The 21,004-nt window shown below is 38.4% G+C and overlaps 3 protein-coding genes across 3 annotated transcripts in view; 1 reads left to right on the top strand and 2 right to left on the bottom strand.

Moving 5' to 3' along the window:
• Positions 1-528: 528 nt before the first annotated feature.
• On the bottom strand, positions 529-5,380 carry CBG08487 (the record flags this gene model as incomplete). Its single annotated transcript, XM_045241258.1, has 4 exons — positions 529-864; positions 3,978-4,307; positions 5,161-5,271; positions 5,318-5,380. 4 exons carry the CDS (start codon positions 5,378-5,380, stop codon positions 529-531), a joined length of 840 nt encoding a protein of 279 aa, XP_045093777.1.
• Positions 5,381-5,665: 285 nt separating this feature from the next.
• Cbr-herc-1 overlaps positions 5,666-21,004 on the bottom strand; it is a gene marked incomplete at both ends in the record, with an annotated part of 23,616 nt that continues 8,277 nt past the window's right edge. Inside the window, 11 exons of the mRNA XM_045241256.1 lie at positions 5,666-5,788; positions 5,840-6,022; positions 9,550-9,729; positions 10,030-10,257; positions 10,393-10,803; positions 11,173-11,373; positions 11,421-11,572; positions 11,620-11,815; positions 13,590-13,764; positions 13,814-13,920; positions 14,197-14,458. Of these exons, the coding sequence (XP_045100766.1) occupies positions 5,666-5,788; positions 5,840-6,022; positions 9,550-9,729; positions 10,030-10,257; positions 10,393-10,803; positions 11,173-11,373; positions 11,421-11,572; positions 11,620-11,815; positions 13,590-13,764; positions 13,814-13,920; positions 14,197-14,458 (2,218 nt within the window). The remainder of the gene's footprint in view (positions 5,789-5,839; positions 6,023-9,549; positions 9,730-10,029; positions 10,258-10,392; positions 10,804-11,172; positions 11,374-11,420; positions 11,573-11,619; positions 11,816-13,589; positions 13,765-13,813; positions 13,921-14,196; positions 14,459-21,004) is intronic.
• CBG08489 overlaps positions 19,872-21,004 on the top strand; it is a gene marked incomplete at both ends in the record, with an annotated part of 2,698 nt that continues 1,565 nt past the window's right edge. The window contains one exon of the mRNA XM_002640391.1: positions 19,872-20,053. Within this exon, the coding sequence (XP_002640437.1) occupies positions 19,872-20,053 (182 nt within the window). The remainder of the gene's footprint in view (positions 20,054-21,004) is intronic.

The following is a 21,004-nucleotide window of genomic DNA, read 5'->3' as shown; positions in this document are numbered from 1 at the left end:
AAACTGTAAATATTTGCTTTTTTTACTGTAGAGATCTAGATTTTTAGAGTTCCAGAGTTTATGAGATAGTTTAAAATAGCCTAAAATGTTCCAAGCTCGTCGAATTTCCGCTCAAAGTTTTGCTGAAAACTACCGTAAATGCTTTAATAGAACGCCACCCAGACCGTAAATTTTGAGCTCAATTATCTCGGTTACTGTAAAAGATATCAGAAATTTGTTAACTAATAAAATATTGTTGAAACTTTGATAAATATTTTATCGGTTGGCAACTTTTTGATATCTTTCACAGGAAACGAGATAATTACGCTCAAAGTTGGCGATTTGGGTGAGCTTCTATTGGTAGAAATATTCGAAATTCTCTCACAATCAGGATTCAAAATCTTCTCTTTTTCTGTGAAAAATAATCGGCGGAGTTTCAACTCTTTGAAAATCATCATTTAGTCAGTTCAATTCACACCGATCAATTACTCTAATCATCTGAATCTCTCATAAAAGACATAAAAATAGACATTAAAAAAAAAAAAAGAATCAAGCCAATCGAAACAATTCCAACTCCTCCATCGCCGCATCCTCATCACTTGCATGTGCAACATTTCTAACATCGGAAAGTGCAAATTTCTGTCGAATCGGTTGATCGGATGGATCGATTCGTGGCCATAGCCGACTGGATCCAATGCATTTTCGAGCATTTCCATTGACTCGCATTGCTATCACATCTCCACTTGAAATATGTCTCACTAATCGATCATAGAAAAATTTGCCTTCGTGTTGTTTATACAGACTTTTGGCAAGCGAATTCGTGATTCTCAGTTGACGCATCTCCTCGATTTCGATGCCATTTTTTCGCAGTTCCGAGAGGGCCACCTGGAAATTTGGAGGATAGAAAGGGTTTGGTAACAAAGTTTACATGAATTGTAAGCAAAAATTCGATTGACTGATCATAAAGAATTTCAAATTATATTTCGAAATGCGGAAACCGTAAAAATTTCTCTTAATTATTTTGTTTGGGAAGCTCAACTTCAAGCTACAGTAACCGGAAGATCATATTGTTCCTTTACTGGTAGCCGTAATCCATTTCTATTAACCTAATACAGTAATCCAGGAGAAAAATCATTCAACAGTAATCCGCATCATCAACCAGGTATGAACTACGAGTCGACGGTGAATAATCCGGAAAACTCCTAGCCTACAGTAATCTAGTAAAAAACTACAGTAATCTCAACAGCCCACCAATTTTTGATTCTTGAAACAACTTTTCAAATTTTATGTTAAGAAATCTGGATTTCAAGCTACAGTAACCCGGAAGATTATATTGTTTCTGTACTGCTAGTATTCCATTTTCGAAAAAATCAGGCATCAATTACAAGTGACCCTGAATACAGTAATCCAGAAAATTCACTGTAATTCAATAGTAAACTACAGTAATCTCAATCTCCCGACAGAAGCCCAACCCCCTTGTACCTTAATTTGCACGTATTTTCTCTAATTGAAGTCCACCCAAACCCGTCAACTTTGAGCTCAATTATCTCGGTTTCTATGAAAGATATCAAAAATCTGTCAACTGATAAAATATTGGTGATATCATGATTAATAACTTATTAGTTGACAAAAATTTGAAAATTGAGCTCAAAATTGAACGGTTGGATACGCTTCTATTGGAAGAATTACTGTCGTCCAGAGCTAAAATAGAATCAAACTTTTCAAGTTTTCAAAATTTTGAACGCAAGTTTTGAAACAGTACATTTTTCTCTATCAGAGGAAATACGGTTTATGCATTTACCGTTAGTTACAGTAGCCTCCCACTACTGTAACTTTTCATACTGACATCCTCCAAACCTTGAAAACCGCAAAATACCAAAATCTATCGTAATCCATCAATTTCAAAACTTCCATCACTTCCCAACTGATCGAAATCTCGTCTTGACTAATGACCATTCCTTATCTCCTTATCTCCTTTTCTCCAGCAGCCTAATTAATCAATTAACTATTCTCAATTTTCTTTACAAAAACATAATTAATCAAATTAAATGAAGAGGCTATTTCGGCTAGGGGGGGGGGGGGGGGCTAAAGGAGGGTCTTTTATTATATATCGGAGAAAGGAGAGAGGGCTAAAGGAATCCAGTTTCAAAGTGAAAAGTGAAAGTGTTTGATTTGAGTGAGTGAAAGGGAGAATCCGCCGCCGCCGATGCAGGCACTTCCATTTGACCTATATTCCATGGTCCCCTCTCCGATCAGCTTGACCTCGTTTTCTCTTTTTCGCAAAACTTCATGTTTAATCCGAACGAGGCTTCTCCCTGTGTGTTCCGTCCGATATGCAACGAAACGCACTGATTCGCATCGACGGCGCTATATTTGAAATAAAATTGTGATGGGTTGAAGAGGAGGAGAAGAAGAAGACAATGGACACACGCCATACAAAAGTTTCGGAATTTAGATGAAGAAGTGAAAGTGACAAAAAGAACGGATGGGCAAATGGAAAGAGGAGGGAGAAAGGGATTGAAATGATTTTTGAAGGGAAAGTTATTTATAAAAGATTAGGGACCATATGGTTTTCGGAATTTTGATCAAAATTCGAACGATGTAGAACTTTCTAGGTTAAATTAGCTTATAAAAGCTCTGGGATTCTGGATTCTACCGTATTCTACTGTACCGTATTCTATCGTATACCGTATTAGCTCTAACAGTAGCACACTTTATTAGTCAAAAAATATCAAAAACTTGTCAGTTGATAAAATGATATTTTTATAATGATAAACAATTTATCAGTTGACAGATTTTCAATATCTTTGACAGGAATTGATTGGGCGGCAAATGCTTTAATAGAAGGCCCCTATAAGTGCACTTTGAGCTCAATTATCTCGGCTACTATGAGAGATAACAAAAAGTGGTCAACTGATAAGTTATGGATCATAGTATCACCAATATTTTATCTCTTGACACATTTTTTATATCTCTCATGGGAACCGAGATAATTGAGCTCAAAGTTGACGGCCTGGGTGGCGTTCTACTAGAGCCGTTACGGTAGTTTTTAGCAGAATTTTAGGCAGAAATTGGCAGAATTCGGTCTGGAACTCTAAAATTCTAGATCTGTAGAGAAAAAAAACAAAATATTTACAGTTTCAAAAATTTCTGAAAAAATTCAAAGTTTTTGTTTGAAAATTGGTTGTTCCAGCTTTGGACATGTTTTTATATTGGAACTCGGTATTTAACTGTTGGATTTTCTTTTTTTGGGGTTTCAAACCTTTGCAATCTACTTTTAGAAATAAATTGTTGGTTGGTTTTTATATACCGGTCGCAACAAAAATCCCATGAAACAATGGAAACCCCTCAAATTACTGTATTTCTCTAATAGAAGCCCACCAAAACTGTCAACTTTGAGCTCAATTATCTCGATTCCTGTTAAAACTATCAAAATTTTGTCAACTGATAAATTTTTTATCATAATATCATCAGTATTTTATCAGTTGACAAAATTTTGATATCTCTCCCAGTAATCGAGATAATTAAGCTCAAAGTTGACAACTTGGGTAAGCTTCTATTAGTGGAAATACGCTATTCTAGATTGCTTCAGTCTCCAATCTTTCTTTTGTTTCGCCCTATCAATATCTTTTCTAGGTTATGCATTGATTTTTTTTAAATTTCCCGTTTCATTATGCTTTTAAAGAATTCAATTTTTCTCAAACTATAATCGACGGAGTTTTATCGGTTGGCAACTTTTTGATATCTTTCACAGGAAACGAGATAATTACGCTCAAAGTTGGCGATTTGGGTGAGCTTCTATTGGTAGAAATATTCGAAATTCTCTCACAATCAGGATTCAAAATCTTCTCTTTTTCTGTGAAAAATAATCGGCGGAGTTTCAACTCTTTGAAAATCATCATTTAGTCAGTTCAATTCACACCGATCAATTACTCTAATCATCTGAATCTCTCATAAAAGACATAAAAATAGACATTTAAAAAAAAAAAGAATCAAGCCAATCGAAACAATTCCAACTCCTCCATCGCCGCATCCTCATCACTTGCATGTGCAACATTTCTAACATCGGAAAGTGCAAATTTCTGTCGAATCGGTTGATCGGATGGATCGATTCGTGGCCATAGCCGACTGGATCCAATGCATTTTCGAGCATTTCCATTGACTCGCATTGCTATCACATCTCCACTTGAAATATGTCTCACTAATCGATCATAGAAAAATTTGCCTTCGTGTTGTTTATACAGACTTTTGGCAAGCGAATTCGTGATTCTCAGTTGACGCATCTCCTCGATTTCGATGCCATTTTTTCGCAGTTCCGAGAGGGCCACCTGGAAATTTGGAGGATAGAAAGGGTTTGGTAACAAAGTTTACATGAAACCTAATTGAATGATCATTTCATCAGTTGACAAAATTCAAATATCTTTTACAGAAACCGAGATAATTGAGCTCAAAGTTGACGGTCTGGGTGGCGTTCTATTAAAGGTGGGGGGACAGGAGATTTTTCGTAGTTTTTTTGCAGCTAGAGTATGCATTCTACCGTCACGGTGTACAACGCTTAATGTCACTCTGCGTACAGCTGTCGTCCTCGCCTTTATGTATGCAAACGGGCGTGCGCTTTCTCTTTGTTCGCGTGGCTCAGTCGATAGCGGCGCCGACCCCCTCAATCATCGCCCTCACAAGTTCAACTCCTCGAGAGGCATTATTGAACGGAACTTCGAGAACATTATTTTTTTTCATGTCCCCCCACCTTTAAAGCATTTACGGTAGTTTTCAGCAAAGCTTTGAGCGGAAATTCGACGAGCTTGGAACTTATTAGGCTATTTTAAACTATCTCATAAACTCTGGAACTCTAAAATTCTAGATCTCTACAGTAAAAAAAGCAAATATTTACAGTTTCAAAGTTTTCACAAAATCCGAAAGCTTTTTGTTTGAATATTAATCTTGCCATACGATAATGAGTTTTTGAAAATTGAAAGTTGGTTCTGAAAAATTTCCGTTTTTGGGGTTTTCAAACTTTTGCAGTCTACTTTTAGAAATAAATTTTTGGGTTTTATACACCGACCGCAACAATTTTCTAAAATTGAAACTTTTTCAGCGAATTGAATGGAACTGTAGATTTTTGAACACTTTTTTTCGAGAGAAAAATTGATTTTTTCTCCGATGGTTTGCAAAATTTTAGACCTTTTTAGGTTTTTCAGCCATTTTTAAAGATTCCTTTTTGATTTTTTTCAAATCTTTGTCTGAAAATTGGGTTTTCTTGACCGGAAGATTACTGTAGAAAACCTTGTAGTTCTGGCGGGAATTCAAAAAATCCTTTAAACCCCCTCAAAAATCTTACCTGTGCCAAAACTCGATGCGCCACAATTTCCGGTTTGAGGACCACCAGAAATTTTGACGTCATCCGTCCCTCTGAAAACCTATTTTTACCTGAAATTTCCAAACCAAAAAAAATCAATAAAACCACTGGAAAATCACCATTTTCAGCCAAAAAAAAAAAAGAAAAAAAAACAAATCGAGACGCATTATACATTTATAGACAAAAAGCTGAAAATAATCAATTAATCAAAACGAATCACTAATTATCACAGAGATAACACAAAGAGTCTCCGGAAAATACAAAAAAAAGAAGTGTGTGACCGAGTAAAAATAGGAAACAATTTACAAAAAAATTATAAAATCCGAATATTTAAACAAGTGTGAATCCCTCAGTGTGCTCAATCGAGATCCGAAGACGTCGGAGCATTTCCACGTCATCTGAGATGTTGGGGAGGTCCAGAAGATTGAAGCATGTATGGGCGACGGGGAGAGTCTAAAACGATTCAGATGACGTTAAGAGATTCAGAATCCATTATCTACTCACTTCTGGAGCTGTCGGTTGGATGAACGGATGCAAGTCCTTCATTCCTCCAACTGGAATCCGGGTGGATCCACTCAAAAATTGAAGGAATTTCTTCTTTTCGTCTTCGTCCAAAGCGAAGAAGGCCTTCCAGAAGGTCTTGACTGCCGGGTGGGAAGCCGTGTATTCGCCTTTGTAGGTCACCAGCTGCAAAATTTGAATTTGAGAGTTTTGGACCATTTGTTGTTTCATTTTTTCTGTAAATTTTTAGAATTTCTCAGTTACCGTTTTCCCTCTAATAGACGCCTATTCAAACCAACAATCTTGAGCTCAATTATCTCAATTTCTATGAAAGATATTAAAAATGTGTCAACTGAAAAATTATTTGTCATTTTATCAGAAATGTTTTATCAGTCAACAGATTTTTGATATCTCTCATAGGGAGCTAGACAATTGAGCTAAAAATGTTAGTATAGGTTGGGCTCCTATTAGAGCAAATACGTCGACTTCAAGCTCAATCATCTCGGTTACTGTAAAAGGTATCAAAAATGCGTCAACTGATAAAACATTGGGAATATTATGATAAGCAATTTACCAGTTGACAACTTTTCGAAATCTTTCACAGGCATCGAGATAATTGGGCTCAAAATTTAACCTCCTCTGAGAGAAGCCCACCCAAGCCATCAACTTTGAGCTCAATTATCTCGATTCCTGTGAAAGATCACTTGACACATGTTTTATATCTCTCATTGGGACCGAGATAATTGAGCTCAAATTTGACGGCCTGGTTGGCGTACTACTAGAGCAGTTACGGTAGTTTTTAGCAGAATTTTAGGGAGAAATGGGCAGGATCCGCTTTGGAACTCTAAAATTCTAGACCTGTACAGAAAAAAGAAAATGTTTACAGTTTCAAAAATTCCTGAGCAATTGAAAGTTTTTGTTAGAAAATCGCTTGTTTCAGCTCTGGACATGTTTTTATATTGGAACTCGGTATTTAACTGTTGGATTTTCTTTTTTTTTTGGGGTTTCAAACCTTTGCAGTCTACTTTTAGAAATAAATTTTTGGTTGGTTTTTATACACCGGCCGCAACAAAAATCCCATGAAACAATGGAAACCCCTCAAATTACTGTATTTCTCTAATAGAAGCCCACCAAAACTGTCAACTTTGAGCTCAATTATCTCGATTACTGTGAAAGATATGAAAATTTTGTCATCTGAGAAAATGATTCTCATTTTATCAGCTATCTTTTATCAGTTGACAATTTTTTATATCTTTGACACGAATTGAGATAATTGAACACAAATTGACCGATTGGATGGGCTTATATTAGAGAGAATACGGTAGTATTGAGAGCTTTAAAAACGCGTTGTGTAGAATTTTCAAGGATGAGAACGTCTGTCCGGTTGTCTGGATGTCCGGATGTCCAATTTTTCTTAAAACTTTCATATTACACTTTGAAACCTAAACCCCAAACTAGGGAAATTCTGGGCCTAAAATGTATAACTTTAAATTTCAGCCTGTCTGCCAATCCGGATGTCCAGATGTCCAACTTTTCCATTTACGCTCAATTCTCAATTCTCATTTCTTATCGAAATTGGGTGTGGTCATTCATAACTCAATTCATTTCATTTTTTTTCTGGAAAAAAACCGGATTTCCTCTCTCTCTCTCTTTCTCTCTCTCTTTCTCTTTCTCTTTCTCTTTCTCTCTCAATGTGGTCAGAGTCAATTTTCAATTCCATCGTCGCCACTCCTTTTTTTCGTGTTTTTCTACTCCATCAAGAAATTGTGTGTGATTCGATGGGATCTAGAGAAACCCGAAAAAAAAGTTTTGCCAAATGTTATGTTTAGACTGTCCATTACCTGGACACCGAACACATGATCATCGCATTTTCGTTGTCCTCACGATTCGAGAGCCCAGAGACACAGACGGTTAGAAATCGGGTGAGAGAGTATGGGGAAATGAGAGAGACGCAGAGAGAGAGTGAGTGGAAAAAGTGGATTACCGTCGTGTCGACACACAGAACGAAAACGCATGATTCCATACACACTTCAAATTTATGTTTGGATGGTGTAGAGCAATTATATAGAGGAGAAAGAAATTTCGGAGAAAAATGAGGAAAGTGAGGGATCGGGAACTTCAGAATGTTAGAATTCTCAGAATTTTAAAAATTAGAACCTTCGGAACTTGAAAAATTCAGAATTCCAGAATCTTAGGATTTTAGAATCTCAGAATCTCGAAATCTCAGAATCTCAGAATCTCAAAATCTCGAAATTTCAGATTCTCCGAATCTTAGAATCTCAAAACCACAGAATCTTAGAAATTCAGAATCTCGGAATTTTCGAATTTCGGAATCTCAGAATCTCAGAATCCCAGCATCTCGAAATCTCAGAATCTCAGAAATTAAAAAGAATTCCGAAAATTACAGATTCCGGAAATAACTGTCAACGCCCTCATTCCGAAAATACCCAAAAGTTTTTAGTTTCCAGAACTTTCTGACTCATTCTCCACGTAATTTCTGAGCATTCCACGTCATTTTCCTCATGCTACCGTACTATGTCTTCCGCCTGACTGCTGAGCATTCTTCCGCATTTGCTCAAGAAACCGGATTCCTCTTCTCCAGGTGGCTCCAAAAATGAGCCACGTCATTAATTTTCGGAGAGAAAGAGAGAAAATGCTTCCGAATGATTGTTTACCAGAGGAAAAATGTTTTGTGTTTTTTCATTCTTTCTTCAGGTGCTTTCCGTCCGTAGAGAGAAATCGAGTGCGTTTGTGAGGGGAGCATTTGGAGCCAAGGGTAAAGAAAAGAAAGGAAAAAAGAGACCTGACGTCACAGAAATCACAGTACGGTGGGGGGCAGTGATTTTTTAAAGGAAATGGGAATATTGAAAGTTTGGGGATCTAAAATAGCCAAAGAATTCCGAAAATTTCGACATAGAAGAACATGATGATGATGGTGGCCCCTAGTTACCATTTTTTAGTTCAGATTTTTCAGCCAAAGATGACTAGTGTAGCCAATCTTGAGGTTCCCAAGGCTCTGACCAATTTTTGGGTTCCTAGGACCTAAGCTTGATGATGGCCTAGTTTACCAAGAATTTGGTTTGTAGGTCATCGTGTCTGCAACGATGCGAAAATCTCACACTCCGGTTTCATGCAAGAACAATGGTGGCCTAACTTTTACAGGTTGAGTTTTCTCAGCCGCCATGGTCAATGACCTAGAAATGCCCCTATATTGATTTGGTACGTCTTCTAGGCCATTTTCACGTGGTGACCTAACTTTTGCAAATCAAATTTTCTAGGCCACTATATTAAATGTCCTAGAAATAGCCTGATATTCATCTGGTGTGTGTTTTAGGCCATTCTAACATCGTGGCCTAACTTTTGCAAGTTGAGTTTTCTAGGCCATCATGTAGAAATGACCTAGAAAATACACCAGATGAATAGCAGACTATTTCTAAGCTGTTTCTACATGGTGGCCTAGAAAACTCAAATTGCAAAAGTTAGGTCTCCATGTTAAAAGACCTAGAAAACACGTCAGATGGATATCAAGCCGTTTCTAGGTAATAAAAGTTGGTGGCCTAGAAAACTCAACTTGCAAAAGTTAGGCCACTATGTTAAAATGGCCGAGAAATGGTGAATTTCGCGTATCCCAAAGTTCTAACTAATTTCTGGACCCATGACCAAGTTTTTCAAGAATTTGGTTTTCTAGGCCATCTCAAAAAAATACAACGCACTTCTCTAAACTCATTCCAATCGTAATTCTCGGTTCCACTAATTTGCTCCTTCAACTCTCTTGGCTGGAAGAATTTCAGCACTCGACTATGCAGAGCATCCGAGAATCCACGCCGGAACTCTCTCGCTTGATTCGCAATCTCATTGTTGTATCCCAGTTCCAGACGATGCGAGACGTAGAGCTAAATGTGGAATTGATTTTTTTTTAACCTTTATTAGAAGGGCCCTCTTATCTCGGTCCCTGTCAAAGATGTAGAAAAGCTATCAACTGATAATATTTTTATCGTAATATCAGGACTGTTTTGTCAGTTGACACATTTTCGATATATCTTACAGTAACCGAGATAATGGAGCTCAAACATGACATTGTGGGGGCTCTTCTATTACAGGGTTTTCAGTAGTTTGAAATCAAACAGCTGTCTGGCGCGCCTTCGGCGCAATTCAACCTAATTTCTAAAACCAATAAATCTCCAAATGCTTACCTTCACATATTCCTCTCGGTTCTCTTTGGTGACTGGTTTCTCATCTCCACCGGGTATCAATTCCACAGTTTTGATTTCTCCAAAAATGCTGAAAGTGATGGAAAATGTTAGAGAGAAGACGTCTTCAACATCGTCTTCTTCATAATCCAGAAGCGATTGAAGACCACGTCCTTCGGTGGGTGAGAGCTCACAGAGGTCTTCGAGTGTTGGCTCAATGTCCAGGAGGTACTGTAAAATGGAAATTGAGGCTGAAAATGTCGAATTTGAGAGGTTGAGAGCTTCAAAATGGGTATTCAAAATGAGTATTCGGAGCTTTCTGATTCATAGGATTCTTGGATTTTTGAATTTATAGTAGCTTCTCACCTTATACAGCGCCAATGGGAACGGGAACGGCACAATGACATTATTATAAACAGCCAATCCCACAAGTCTTCCCAACTGTCTGAACTGTTCCCTTTCACAAAATTCAGCAGGCATTCCACTGAACCAAACCAATCTGGACTCCTCATTCTCCGTGAACATTCCATACTCTGGTTGCAAGATTTTTCTCATCACAATCAGGAAAAACTCCTTCCGGACACCTCCTGCATCATCGGCTTCTTCTCCGACGATCGTCACTTTTAGAGGTTTTCTCACATCGATTTCACTGAATCCAGCCAATTTGTGCATTGTATCGGATACGATGAAGTCTCGACGGACAGTTAGATCACAGTGTTGCATTGTGACACCTTCGATTAGGCCTCCAGAAGCAATCATGGCGGATTGGGCGTGCATCTGGAATACGAGATTTTTTGAATTTCTGATTTTTTAGATTTCTGAATTTCAGAATTTCAGAATTTTCGAATATTTGAATTTCAGAATCTCAAAAATTCTGGGTTTTCTCTAATTTCTAAATTTCCGATTTTCTGAAATTCTGAATTTTCGAATCTTCGAATTTTGGAATTTTTGAATTTTCAAAGACTCATTTTTGAAAAGTTTTGTAATTCTGAATTTCAGGAGCTCAGATTTAAATTCGTCGAGCTTTGAAAAATAAAGAATTTTCTGGATTTTCTGAAAATTTTGAAAATTTCATTTTAAAACTACAGTAATCCCCGAAAATCGACTTTGAATTTTCTAATTCTGATCCTAGGTCCTGGGACTAACCGCCTGAATCAATCCAGCCTCCACAAAGAGAACTTCACCCTTGGCAGCTCCATTCAGCAGGAATGGATAATGCGTCCAGTAATCCGATTCATCTTTGAATGGCTGTTGTTTAGTGACCATGTTGTAATATTCCAATTTTATGTTATGAATCTGTCCGAGGTCTTCTATATAGAATGTCTCCAAAGGGACGATGTGGAAATTCTGGAGGAAAATAAGGATGAGCAATTACCCAGAGAGTTCAAAAAAACCTGATTAATCAAGAACAATCTCTGAAGCGTCAACAGGAATTGTCTCGCCTTGCTTGGCCCTTTCCCAGCACGAAGAATGGTTTCAACCGCTCGCTTATACACGATAACCTGGCGACGGAAGTGACGGGTTGAGAGTTTGCTCCACCAGTTTCCTGAAATCCCTCTAATAAAAGGGCACTCAATAGAATCTTCAACTCACCCAACGTCTTCTGCATGCTCTCACTGACACTATACAATGCTTCAATGAATGGAGTATGTACTTTGAAAATGGTATCCAGTGTGACATTTTCAGTGAATACTGGGAGCCAGGGAAGGATGAAGAAGAGGCGGAGACCCTCGACACAGGACACTTTGGAATTCCAGGAAGCATAGGCAATGGATAGAGAGTCAGCGATCTGAATATTGAGATCCATTATCGGTCTTTTTTGGCATTTGGTAGAGTAATTCAGCCGGCCGACCGAACATAGATCCAAAAAAATTAGCGCGTCAGCTTGCAAGAGTGTTTTATAGACCATTTTGACCTGATGGCCTAACTTTCTCAACATGAGTTTTCTAGGCTACCAACTTTTTTGTCCTAGAAATGATCACATATGCACCTGGTACGTTTTCTAGGCCGTTTTAACACCGTGGCCTAACTTTTACAAGTGGAGTTTTCTAGGCCATTTTCACCATGGTGGCATAGAAAACTTAACTTGCAAAAGTTAGGCCACCAAGTAAAAAAGGCATAAAAATCATACCACATGAATATCAAGTCATTTCTAATCCAAAAAACTTCGTGGCCTAGAAAACTCAACTTGGAAAAAGTTAGGCTCCTGCGAAAAGGTCTGCTTTGCACACAGTAACATTTTTTTTGCTTCATTATTTCGTTCTAAACAATTTCTGAAAGTTTCAGGCAATTATTCCAACTTTGAAGGTAATGGTGACTGTTTATCCACACCATACTCCTAGTATGGAGCGCGGGAAAAGGGGTGAGAACTTTAGAGATCGCTAAAAAACTTGGTATCAGGAAATCAGTGGTCAATCAAACATCCGTTCGGTTCAGAAAGTTGGGAACTTTCAAGGATATAAGAAAAAGCTGTCATCTGATGTTTGGAACGACTCCTGAAGTCGTCAAAGCCGTGAGAGAGAAAATCAGTAGAAGTCACGAAAGAATCATGAAAAAATGGCGTCGTAGTTTAGAATGTTCCCCAAATCAATGAGAAATATTCTCCAAAACCAGCTCTATATGATTCCATATCGAACCCAAAAAGGTGTTTTCCTAACGGACCGTAACGAAAGGTTACAACTGAAAAAATCCAAAGATCTCCTTTGAGGCACGCGCTTCGGCACGCACTTGAAGACCGTTTTTCACAGATGAAGTTGCTCACTGTTGAGGTAAACAAGAACGGCCAGAACAATTGAATAGTGGCTATCAATTATTATAGTGCATGTTGACGTTTGAAAATCCTGAATATAACTTCTCACCCGGTCACGGTGACCGTATTTGGTGAGATGTGCTGAAATGGTAAAATTTTGTCGATTTTGGAGCCAAGACCGACAAAAATTCTACACGGAGCGGATTTTGAAGTCGGAGGTGCTGCCACAGTCCCAGCCACGTCTTTTGAACAGCAGTTGGACATTCTAACAGTACGGAGTGCCTGCACATACTGCAAAGCTCACTGGTCAGTGGTTCCAAGCCAATTTTCCGGATTTTCTCACTAAAGAGTGATGGCTAGCTTCCAGTACGGTACTCATTACAACGAACTTTTTGTTATGAAAATATTAGACCCGATAAATTTCCACAAAAAATTATCCTGATTTGGAAGCCCTAAATAGATCCTTGACCGCGGCATGGGACAATTTGTACATCAACTACCCCCGTGCCGTAGTCGACTCCTTCTTGAAGAGACTTCGAGCTGTTATCAAAGCAAAGGGAGGAAGGCTCAAAAACTGTTGATGCTATCTTTTTTGTTGTCTCTCAATGAACATTTCGGTTGAACTTCAGAAAAAATCTTTTGATTTTATCTTTTTGCACTGTCTTGAAAGCGGCGCTATATTTTTTCCCCACCCTGTACTAGGTGAATATCCGCTCATTTCTAGGCCAAAAAACTTAGTGGCCAAGAAAAATCAATTTTCAAAAGTAAGGCCACCACTTCAAAAGGGCCTAGAAACCCGAAATCGAATCCTTACCAAATCCGAGAACAGTTTCTTCGAAGCCAACTCATCGAAAAGCATGAATGTCTCCATGACTTGATCCAAATCGATACCATGCGATCGATCGATTCCCACATTGAATCTCCGTTCGTCTTGGAAAAGGAACGAGTTGTTGATACTGCTCAACGAGGAGAACACCGATTCGACGAGTCTGAAAAATGAAAAAATCAGATGACGTGCTTTTAGAAGACGTCGCTTACGCCATCAAATCCAACTTTTCTCCAGATCGCAGTGCTTTTTCAAAGATCTCTCTATCGATTTTGGATGGCATTTTTACTGGGCAGCTTGGTCCCACAATTTCGTTTTGCTGAAAAAAATTGCAGGGTCATTTTTAGGTTTAGAATACCTTCAATAGAAGGGCCCTCTACCTTTTTGCTGGGAGCCAATTTCCTGTCAAAGATATAAAAAAAGTTGTCAACTGATAAATTGCATAACATAACCAGCCTGTTTGCCGAGCCTTTGGCGCGATTTTATTTTTATCAGCTGACCCATTTTGGATGACTCTCATAGGAATCGAGATAATTGAGCTCTAACTTGACAGTATGGAGGCCCTTCTATTACAGGTTTTACTCAATTTGTTTACCTCAATAGACCCTGCGGATCTGATGAAAAAAGTCTGATGATATCCTGCAAAAACCGCTGTCACATGATCCAAATCGTCAGTTTTCCGTGGTGTCGACTGAGTCATAATCTTCCCGTTTCCGAGTTGTCCACTGGAATTCAGTCCAAATGGATATGGAGATCCGCGGATGATGGCGATAGTATGGCATGCTCCTGCGGCGATCCGGGTGACATGGGAGCCGATTAGATCGGAGACGGCTGTGGGGTTGGGACGTTTTTCGAGTCTGGAAAATGAGGAAATTGGGATAATAATCATAAAAGCAGCTTCTATGAAAGTATTAGAATACGGTAAATGCTCTAATAGAATATCACCCTATGCGTTCACTTCGAACTTAATCATCTAGGTTCCTGTCAAAGATATAGCAAAAAAAAATTGTGTATCATAATATCATTGACATTTTATCAGTTGACACATTTTTGATACCTCTTATAGGAACCGAGATAATTGAGCTCAAAGTTGACGGTTGAGATAGGCTTCTATTAGAGGAAACATTAGCTACAGTAATCCGGTAGAAAATGATTAAACTGTAAACCAGATCATCAACCATTTATTAACTAAAGGCTGCCTCGACTCGGAACACAGTAATCCGGAATATCTACAGTCATTCCATAGTAAGTTACAGTAATCTTCACCACAAATCTTATGTAACCGAATGTACTACAGTCCGGTACAGTAGTCCCATCTTCAGTTAGCTCCAGATCTCGGATTGAGATTGTCCAGGTATTTTGCAAATCAGTTACTGCCCTGATATCCTATAACAGGGATCTGCATGTACATCAGAATGTCGAGATTCCCATCAAAACTTCAGGATGTCTCCAACCCATAAACGCCCTGTACTCCCAACCCTATGAATTTTTTTTCCTAAATTTTTTCATGTGATTTTTATTTTCCAATTTCCAACTTTCACTTTTTCCCCTGTTCCGAGCATCACTGTCAATCAATCTGTGAAAAAATTGGGCTCCAAATATGTTCGTCTTTAGAATCCCATCCCATTTTAGACGTCAATCAATCAAGAGCATTGTTCTTTAGTTCAAACTACAACATCGCCCCTTTTTGTCCATATTGGCTCTCTTAAAAGAGCCCATTTTTTTCAATTTGTATTAGGTTGGCAGGAAAGTAACTGTCCATTTTTTTTATTTGTAAATAACACAAACACAAGAATAATACAGAATTAGCAATACGCACCATCGTGATCCACAACATGTTGGCAATGTTCAGGTTACTCGTGGGTACCATCCCTCCAAAAGCCAGCTAGTGGCAAGTCAAAGTATACCTCCAGTCCATTTTTTCAGGCATCAATTGTGTTAAAGTCCTTAAGCTCCAGATGACGTCGTATACTTTTGAATAACCAATGATCTGATAGAGCTGAACCAGGTCTTTGACGGAGGTAAAGGAGAACCGTCCAGCCAGAGCGGCTCAGGTACGGCGTGACTTTCCGTGAACATGAGGTTTTTTCATTTTTTACCTGCAGTCAAGTCAGACCTGAGCAGCTTCAGTGGGACCGTTCTCACTCGCCTACTTATAGTCCGGACTGAGCTCTATCAGATTATTGGATATTCGGAGAGATACAACCTCATCTAGAGAATACGAAAATTTGCACCATTTATGTGAAAAAACAGGAAAAAATGAATACTTTGATTCGCGACTAGCTGGCTTTTGAAGGTATTGTATCCACAAGTTACCTGAAGACTGCCAACATGTCGTAGACCACGACGGTGCATACTGATAATCTTGGATTAATCCTGCTTTTGTATTATTCACAAATAAAACAAGGGACAGTTACTTTCCTGCCAACCTAATATATAAACATTTTCTCCTTTTTCTCTTTTTCACAACATACTATTCTTCTTCGTCTTTCAATTTGACTGATTCACCCCTATTGATTTCAATATATAACCTTGTACATAAAAAATTCAGCGTTCTCTCGGGAATAGAAATTGGCTGAAAATCAAAGGAACAAGTGAGCCGTACATAAAAACGGGTCCTGTCATAGTTTTATTAAATCAATATATTGGGAACAACTAAACTAGATATGATAGGACTCGGCGAGTACTACAAAACGATATCAATTGGAGGACTGTATCTCGTCTATGAACAAAGTTACAAGCCAAAAGCCGCCCGAGCTACACAGTCATAGCTTATGGCTTGTAACTTTGCTCCTAGACAAGATACTGTTTTCCAATTTGTATCATTTTGTAGTACTTGTCAAGTTCTATCTTATCTGATTTCACTGATCCGAAAATATAGATCTTAAAAGGAACTGTGGCAGGGCCCGTTGTGAGTCCGTTTCCAAGCGTGGTGACTGGGATAACTCGAATTTCGATTTCGGAAACTTTCGATGGGTCCATTTGGATGTACCTTGTCTTTTTTGATACTTTATACTTCGATTCCTTCAACAATGATCAAATGAAATCGTCGTCAGTAGGTTAACTATGTAGGTGTAACTTGTCCTATTCTTCTCTCTCTCTCTCTCTCTCTCTCCCATAAAACGTGAGTACTTTTGAGAAGATTGATGATACCTTGTCTGTCTTCTTCAAACATAAAAATGTTTGATAACCTTAAAGAATGGCATGTTGTAAATCTTCCTCACATGCTTCTTCTTCTTCCTTTTTGAAACCACGTGGTTTCCAAAAAGGGTACACCTTCTTTGATCTAAAAAGGCCGGTTTAGATTTTCACGAAAAAAACGACCTTCCAATCGTCCGAAAAGAAATGCATATGTATGAGAAGAAGCCGATTATAATAGAGAGGTCGCACATGGTTGCGGCGATCAGTTGGTCAGTATCATCTGTGTTTGTACAATGGGAGGGCGGATAGGATCACGCCATTTGTGATAGTGAGGCAGATTTAGTGATTAGTGATAACAGAGAAGATTATAATAGAAGCTAGGCGGAAGCTTAAGATTGTAGACCATTTTTGGTCTATTTTGGACTATTTTTAGTCAATTTTGGACTATTTTTTGTAGATTTTTTACTATTTTTGGACCAATTTAGGGTAATTATCAGCCTGTTTTGACCAATTTAAGATCTAGTGTGGACCATTTTCAGGCAATTTCTAACCAATATTGAGTCATTTTAAAACAATTTTGGACCATTTTAACACGATCTAGGGTGATTTTTAATCAATTTTGGACCATTTTTGATGAATTTTGAACGATTTTTAGTCTATTTTGGACAATTTTAGTCACTTTTTGCCAAGTAGGGTAGATCAAACTCTTCAAAAATTCTCGGATAATTTTTGATCTACAGGAATTTTTTCCTCGATTTTTTTGGCCTTGCAACTTGGAGAGTTTTCGTTCTTCCTAATCCTTTCGCCCCACATGCTTTTGATAGTTTCTCTAAATCTCTTTTTCTCTTTTTTCTTGTTTTCTTTTATTTGCTCGAAATTGACCAAACATAGCATAATACGGAATGATCTAGGAGACTTATCGATTCAAACATAAGGTGTCAGAACCCACTGCCATATGTGGTCGTTTTCCCGAAAATTGCCTTAAAAGGTATTTTCTTGTTTTCCCGAAAATCACAAATTTTTAAATGATCAGGAGGAAATTCAGTTTCAACACTAATTTCAGCGTATGTCTCCAAACTGCAAACAGTGCGCGTCTGTCTCCAACCAACTCATCTTTCCTTCTCTCTATCTCTCTCACTCTCTCACCTGTTACGTGAAATGAGAAAGTGTTTTAGGAAAAGAGACGCAGAGATAAAGGATCTTGTTCTTTCTTCCTATCGGGTCTCCTCCGTTTTTCGTTTGGGCATTTTAGGTTTTTTTTTCGTTTGGGGTGGGGGTAACGGGGTCATCGTTTTTAAAAGAAGTGTTCATTGATCATTCCAAATGTGGATTATGTAGGTAGGGGCAAGAGGATTATTGTAGTTTTTCCATATTGTTTTCGATGTTAGGTGCCATTTTTAAAGAGACAACTTTGGACTATTTCTGGTCGATTTTGGACCATTTTTGGTCAACTTTTGAACATTTATTGCCAGTTTCGGACAATTTTTAGACAATTATGGACTATTTTTGGTCGATTTTGAACCATTTTTAGTCAATTTTAGAACAATTTTAGTCTTTCTACTCATCCGTTTTTTTTTCATTTTGATGTACACTGTTTTTCTAATTAAATTTTGTAAGGTCCAATTAACTAAATAGGAAAATTTCCAAATTTTTTTGATTCGGCAACTTGTAGTTTGTAGTGACCTTCTTCTCGATTTTTTCATATTTTTTAAATTGAAATTTTTAGTTCGTAGTCCATCTTTCTTCATTTTCTATAACCTTCCACCCCTCTTCCAGCCATTTCCTGGTCTATAAAATGACTCAAAAATAGAGAAAAAAAGAAATCAGGTGTTCGACATATTGTACTGATAAGATAGACCCTATCTGATAGGGATGTTTATATTTAGGAGGACGAATAGTTCTCTTCTTCTGACCTCCACGTCATCAGGTGTCTCTTCAGAGTTTCCAGCCCATTTCGAGGGTCATCCTCCAACTGACATCATAGGAGGCACCCTGTCACTTTTTCATATTTTCTGCTCATTTTTTTCTTATTTTTCTTATACCCCCCCCCCCACCCCCCCGACCAACTTTCTTCGGCAAGGAGTCTTGCTCTGATTGCTCTCTGCGTCTCTCCATCTCGCCTACTGTCTCTCCCTATTTCTCTGCGTCTCTCTAGCTCTCTCCTTAAAAACCGAAAAGAGTTAGTTTTTTAGAGCGAGAGACTGGTTAGTTTTCATGTGATTTTTCACTCTCTTTTTTCATCTTTCTGTTCGTTTTCGAGGGGTTTGTGTGTTCCCACTTGAACGTTTGAATAGAACCACTTTGCTTTTTTCAATAGTTTTGTTTTCGAATTCCCAAGTTTTCGAGAGTTACAAAAATCCATGGAAAAATAATTTCTGGGTGATTTTAAAGGTTTATTTTGTGCAGAAACATGGGTAGATTCACATCAAAATTGTGGAAAAAATGTTAAAAATCTTAAAATGCAAAAAAAAACCGTATCGAAAAAGCAAATTGGGAATAGGTGGCCTAGCGGCCGAGTGTGAGTTTTCTAGTCCATCAGCGAGGAAGAGGAAATTCAAATTTCTTATTAATTTTCAGTGTTTTCTATAGTTTTTTTTTGGGGGGTTTTCGAGGTTCTTGCCAGTGTTCAGGTCAGAAAACCTCGAAAATCCTGTGAAAATCTGGGAAAAATACTGAAAATCAATACAAATCCAAATTCGCGCGCTTCTTCGCAGCAAAGGGACTAGAAAACTCGCATTCGGCCGCTGGGCCACTGGGCATGAATAATTCCCCAGAAAGCCATCGGAACAGACTGAGAAAACTCAGAATCCTCTCTTTTCTCTTACTTCCTTGTTACAACGGAAAAATTAGAGATTTTAGAGGCTTCCCCCGAATCATAAAATCCAGATTTACCCCTTTTTTTCAAATTCAGAAATTTCGAATTCCGAATCTTTCTGACTCCTTGTTTCCGTCTATCCGCCTTCAATTAGGTGTCCTCTTGTTTTTCGTTCTCTCACAAATTCTCAGAAGACGTGCTGAGCAATCTGACTCACTTTCTCTTCACGTGAAGTCACCTCCATCTCCTTTTCTCTGCCAACTCATCTAGATTTTTCCAGGTAATTTCATAAACTATCCCCTCCAATTCGAAAAATGTTGGATAAATTACTCGTGTGTGGAGTAGTGGGAACTGCGCTCCGTGGAGAATATCTCGTCGCACGAAGCATCGTTCAAAAGAAGCAACCCGATTGGAGTGATAACAAGATTCGACTCTTCGCCGTTCGTGTCGTCTCGTTCACTCATGCTCTCGTCTCCGCGTTGGGCTGCATTTTAAGGTAATTTTTGAAAGATGTTTTAGGTCAAAAATGGTCTCATTTCTAGAGTTTAGTGTTAGGCGTTCACACAGCCCAATTACCTTGAAACCTGTATTAGAAGGACCAGCCCTTCTATTGTTCCATGGTACCTCCGAAGGGCCCTCTCTTCTACTTCAGGGGTCCTTCAATTAGAGGGGACTCTTCTAATACAGGTTCTACGGTAGTTCTTTTTGCCATTTTTTTTTTCAAAATTTCTCCTAAACGAAAACCATCCGTTTACACTTTTTGTGTTCCCGGTCGTCTCACTTTGACGTCAACAGAACCATGTAATTTTACACTCCGAAGTGAAAAAATGTATTTTCTTCAATCTCCGCCTGTCGGTTTACACCCATTGCTCAGTTTTTTTGGCCAGGGACTAGATTTGGATTTCTAGCCTACCGTAAAACCTCTAATAGAACGACACCCGGCTGAATTTCAACGAAGCCATTAGAAATCGTGATAAGCTTGTTTCCACTTGTGATAATGAAACGTCTCCAGGCCCCGGTTCTCTATCTGGTTCGAGTTTCCGGGATTCATTGGATGCTTGAAATGACTTATGGTGATAGTTGAACATCGTCTGGGTTACTGTATCTACCGTAGTCTTCTGATCACACTCATGGGTACTGTATATATCGCTATCCTTCAATATACCAAATTTACTGGAATCGGAATCTGACAGACCTCTGATTGTCTAGAATCCTGTATTGAAATTAGATTCTTGGGTTCTTATTCGGATATTTCCTTTGCCCGAAACTCAGAAAAAACAAAATCAGGTGGAAAATAATATTTATTGAACTTTCGGTTCTTAAATACTCCAAATATACAAATACTGGTTGAATTGAATCGAATCGAATTCACACCTTCTTAACGTCCTCCGACTGGATAAGCTCCTCCGGCTGGGGCGGCGTAAGCGGCTGGAGCTGGAGCAGCGTA

The sequence above is a fragment of the Caenorhabditis briggsae genome (genome assembly GCF_000004555.2).
Source record: "Caenorhabditis briggsae complete genome, chrI, whole genome shotgun sequence".
NCBI classification, from domain to species: domain Eukaryota; kingdom Metazoa; phylum Nematoda; class Chromadorea; order Rhabditida; family Rhabditidae; genus Caenorhabditis; species Caenorhabditis briggsae.
Note: the sequence above shows the minus strand (reverse complement) of the source record. Positions and strands in the feature narration are given on the sequence as shown.